The following is a 4,231-nucleotide window of genomic DNA, read 5'->3' as shown; positions in this document are numbered from 1 at the left end:
CTACTATTCTGATCCCAGCCACAGTTTTAATTGTGAATGTCAGGGCTGAGATGTTGTTTTCCTATGTCAAGAGAGAGGGGGCACCATGTAAAATATGCATATGTAATGACTTATTAAGGTCCTGAAATGCATTAGTTAATTATGCTGTACTTGTTTAACTTGTGATTTTGTACTGTTCTCCACCATTCTGATCCCAGCCACCCTTCAAACTGTGAATGTCAGGGCTGAGATGTTGTTTCCTACATGTAAAGGGGGAGGGGGGCATCATGCACAATATGCATATATAATGATTTATTAAGGTCATAAAATGCATAGTTAATTATGCTGTACTTGTTCAACTTGTGGTTTTGTACTTTTCTCCACCATTCTGATCCCAGCCACCCTTCAAACTGTGAATGTCAGGGCTAAGATGTTGTTTTCCTATGCCAAGGGGGAGGGGGGCACCATGTACAATATGCATATGTAATGATTTATGAAGGTCATGAAATGCATACAGTTGAAGGTAGGAATAAATAGAGTTGACAGCTTATACAAACTTGTTCTTTTTTGTTATGGTATGAAGTTTCGTCTTTGTAGTATGTTGACAACTGAAAATATTCCCATATCTTAAGTGGTCTGTGTTAAGCATGTAGGGGGGAGGGGGGCGCCATAATACAAATAAGCATTTTTAACTGCACATACTGCGCTTTAGGGGTTTCACAGAAGCTTCATAATGTATAAGATTATTGTATGTGGTGGGTACATAGGATTCATAATTGATCAAGTGCGCTGGAAGCCTTAATTACTTTAATAATATGACTTAGATATGCTACATCATTAACTATACTGTGAACCTAATTTGCATAAAATTTGCATAAATCAGTCTAAAATTGACATTTTTCTTATTGATTATGGTGTTTGGTCCAAAGCCTTATCAAATGGTGCAAATCGCATCTTTCTACGACTTAAAATAAAAAAATCACATTTTTAGGTCACTGACACTGTTAATTCAATGCTTAACTATGGGGCAAAAATGCTCTCAGAAGCATGTTTGATGACAAAGTTTTTGACCTTCCCGATATCGTAGAAGGGTGAAATTTTCAGGACATACTAAACTTACTTAGGCCCACTTTACATTACGCTTTTCGCGTTAGCGGGACTGGCGTTAGCGGGACTGCGTTAGCGGGAGCCCCGTGTAAAGAGAGTTCCCGTTAACGTAGTCCCGCTATCGTCAAATTTTCTCCCGTCCACTCCGAAGCGTACGGCCGTAGGCTCAGCGGGAGTCCCCGTCAACGCCAAACTGCGTATAAAGCAAACACGTCGGGCTCGCGTTAGCGGGAGTCAGGGTTTAGACGTTTAGCATAAAGCGCGCGCTTATTAGCATATGGCGCGAAAAAATGGTGGGTACAGAAACTCAGATTTGCAAAACATTGGAGGAAAATTGCCAGCAGCGATCATGTTCATAACGCTGGGTAAGAATACAGTGATAAGAAAACAGTCTCCCGATAGTTACTTTTTTATATACTAGTAGAATGAATGTCAACCCAAAAATCAACCCGAACTACGCAGAAAAAATAGTTTTCACGGCCTGCCTTTTCCGTAATGGCCACCTACGCAGGCTCTTACGTCAATCGGGTCTGCAGTCAACCTTCAAAGCAGGCGGGATGTCAGCGAAAAATAGTCTCATTCTCACATTTTTGGACGACCTACTTTTGCACAATTTTCGTGGAAGACCTGTAAAAAAATATACAAGTTCGATTCCGAATATTTTCTCCTGCAATACATCGTTACGTTGTACCGAAACCAGAAGCCGCTATCTCTGCAAATTTTGTATGAAGTAATCCCATTACGCGTCTCCGATTGGCCGTTGCTATGACAGTGGTGGCCGTTGCTATGACATTGGTGGGGAAATTCCCGCCACATGAACTGCTGGCAGCTTGAGTTTTTACGTACGAGGTAGTTATTATACCTGCAGGAATTGTGCGTATATTCACGGTTATTTCAGTACGTAGCCATAATTTAGCAGGTCATCACTGAAAGAAAGGGATCTTCTATCAAACAGTTCGCTTTGAAAGGGTTTTTAAGTGCTTTTTTATCGAAAATTTTGTGGTCGAAGTTACCGGAAGTGTCAACGAAACAACAACGTAGTCAGGGACTTGTATTTCTCATGCAAGTCACGTATTTGAATTTTCAATCACTTGGTAGCGGTACGCAAACAAAAAATTAACGTTTGTTCAATATAACAACGTGCAGCTAAAAAGAACCACGATCTTTACGGGTAGACTTTCACCAAGATTTTACATTCCACCGCGCGCCGCGGGTGTCCTGTCAGATTTCCGGGCGGTGTGTCTAAAGAGGTGCCGATAGCGGCGTCCCGATAACGGGAAATTTACCGCTAACGCGAAAAGCGTAATGTAAAGTGGGCCTTAGTACTACAAGGAAATCTATACAAAATGACAAATAGATGTCACAAATAAAAATTCCAGCCTTTCAAAAATGGTAATTGTGATAAAATTTGGGTGTGGGCCTCCCTACCTTTATTCAAGAGGACAATTATGCTTTTGCTTTCAGATTTTGAGCAGGGAGAAAACTTGATCACCTTCAACTACTCCAACAACAATGAAGGGTAAGTACTACAGCTTCACAACATGGTATTGGGCAGACATGCTATTTTTAGCACTGTAGTTCCAGTTGTTGCTTTCCAGGTATTTAGCCTGTGCATGGCAGGTCTGTTAGTAATTAAAATGAGCCTGGGAACAGGAAGTAATGGCCAGTGGTGTTGGTAAAGACCCTTTTGTTTCATGTACAAATTGTATCTAGTATCTGAGAAATATCTTATATTGTCCTAAACGTTTCTTTTCAGGAAAACTTACACCATACATCTGTCGGAAGATTATCCAGGTAAGAAGACTTAGCAAGAGTGAGACTAAGATTATTATAATTCAATTGAAAAAGGTGGCATCTTTCTTGCAGCATGTAATTTTGTTTTGTAAGCGACTCAGTGGGTCAAGTGAGCAAGCTTCAAGCCAATTTGCCACGCACGTCAACATTCTGTCCCTGGTGTAACTTGTAGGCCTGTTCATGTGCCAAATTTGGATTGGCTGTGCACTGCATGAGTCAGCAAAGAGCCTTTTAAAACCTCTCGCTTGATTAGTCCACAATTTTCAAGATTGGGTGAACTGCACCTTTGTGAAGGGGCTAACCCAGAAGTAATGTGGTTAATTATAGAACAGCCACAGGGCAATATTAGATTAGATGGGCAAGTTCAAGTTGCTATTTTGCCAAGTGATTGTAAATGTACCAAATTTTTGTACTGATTGTGATTTTCAAGGTTGAAAGTCTTCCAGGTCACATATGGTTGTAAAGTAGACAAAAGATCTTACATCAATGTTTTTTGCAAGACATCTGCAGTTACAAAATCATAGAGATGAGAGGCCATACAATATAGTATCAAACTGTTTGAAAAATCAGATAATTAGATAGAAACAATGCAGTCATAAATAGTGTTGTGACTTGTCTCAGTTTCAACATTGTAGACAAAATCCTGTTAAAAATCTAAATTCTGTACTAGAGGTACTTGCTACATAAATTCATAAGAGCATTCTGCTATACCTTTGGATATTGTCTGACAAATATAACTCATACGTATTGTCCTCGAGATTACATGTAAATGTATATGCATCATGCAAATTACAGATTTCAATGTTCTGCTGTGATTTGACGCACCCAAACAATCATCGGGGGTTTCTATTTATGTAATACCTAGCTGTGCCTGCAAAGCATGTTACATGAATCATGCATTTTCAAAGATTAAATTGTAGACAATTCTTGGTAGTGATTACATGATCATAGTATATATAGTTATACACATACAGATTTTCATGTTCAAAGTAAAAATCTCACAAGTGTCCTTTTACATGGCAGGTGAGATATTGCAAAACCTTTATTTATGAAACCAAATAATATTTTGCAGGAACATATGCTTGTGTCTAGTCATGTATTTTTGTCAATCATGTAGTTAACAGTTTTTGGCTTTGGGCTTTGTGCATGTGAAAAATTTGCGCACGAAAAAAATGTCCAAAATGTATAGTACAAAATTCTTTGGCTTAACTAGTGTTATCAGTATCTTCTTTGTGTAGCAGGAAAGAGGCTGAAATTCATTGTCTAGGGGTAGGACTAATATTAGGATAACAGTATTGTGAACTCAAATGTAATATTTACAACTACAGAGGATTTTTTCTACGAACATGTC

The 4,231-nt window shown here is 39.0% G+C and overlaps 1 protein-coding gene across 1 annotated transcript in view; it reads left to right on the top strand.

Moving 5' to 3' along the window:
• Positions 1-4,231, top strand: part of LOC118409563 (protein mono-ADP-ribosyltransferase PARP6-like) — a gene marked incomplete in the record, with an annotated part of 27,026 nt that overhangs the window by 3,838 nt on the left and 18,957 nt on the right. The window contains 2 exon segments of the mRNA XM_035810670.1: positions 2,551-2,605; positions 2,843-2,880. Coding sequence (XP_035666563.1) covers positions 2,551-2,605; positions 2,843-2,880 — 93 coding nt within the window.

The sequence above is a fragment of the Branchiostoma floridae genome, chromosome 2 (assembly GCF_000003815.2).
Source record: "Branchiostoma floridae strain S238N-H82 chromosome 2, Bfl_VNyyK, whole genome shotgun sequence".
Classification (NCBI taxonomy): Eukaryota; Metazoa; Chordata; class Leptocardii; order Amphioxiformes; family Branchiostomatidae; genus Branchiostoma; species Branchiostoma floridae.
The sequence above is the reverse complement of the archived record's forward strand: the minus strand, read 5'-3'. Positions and strand labels throughout refer to the sequence as shown.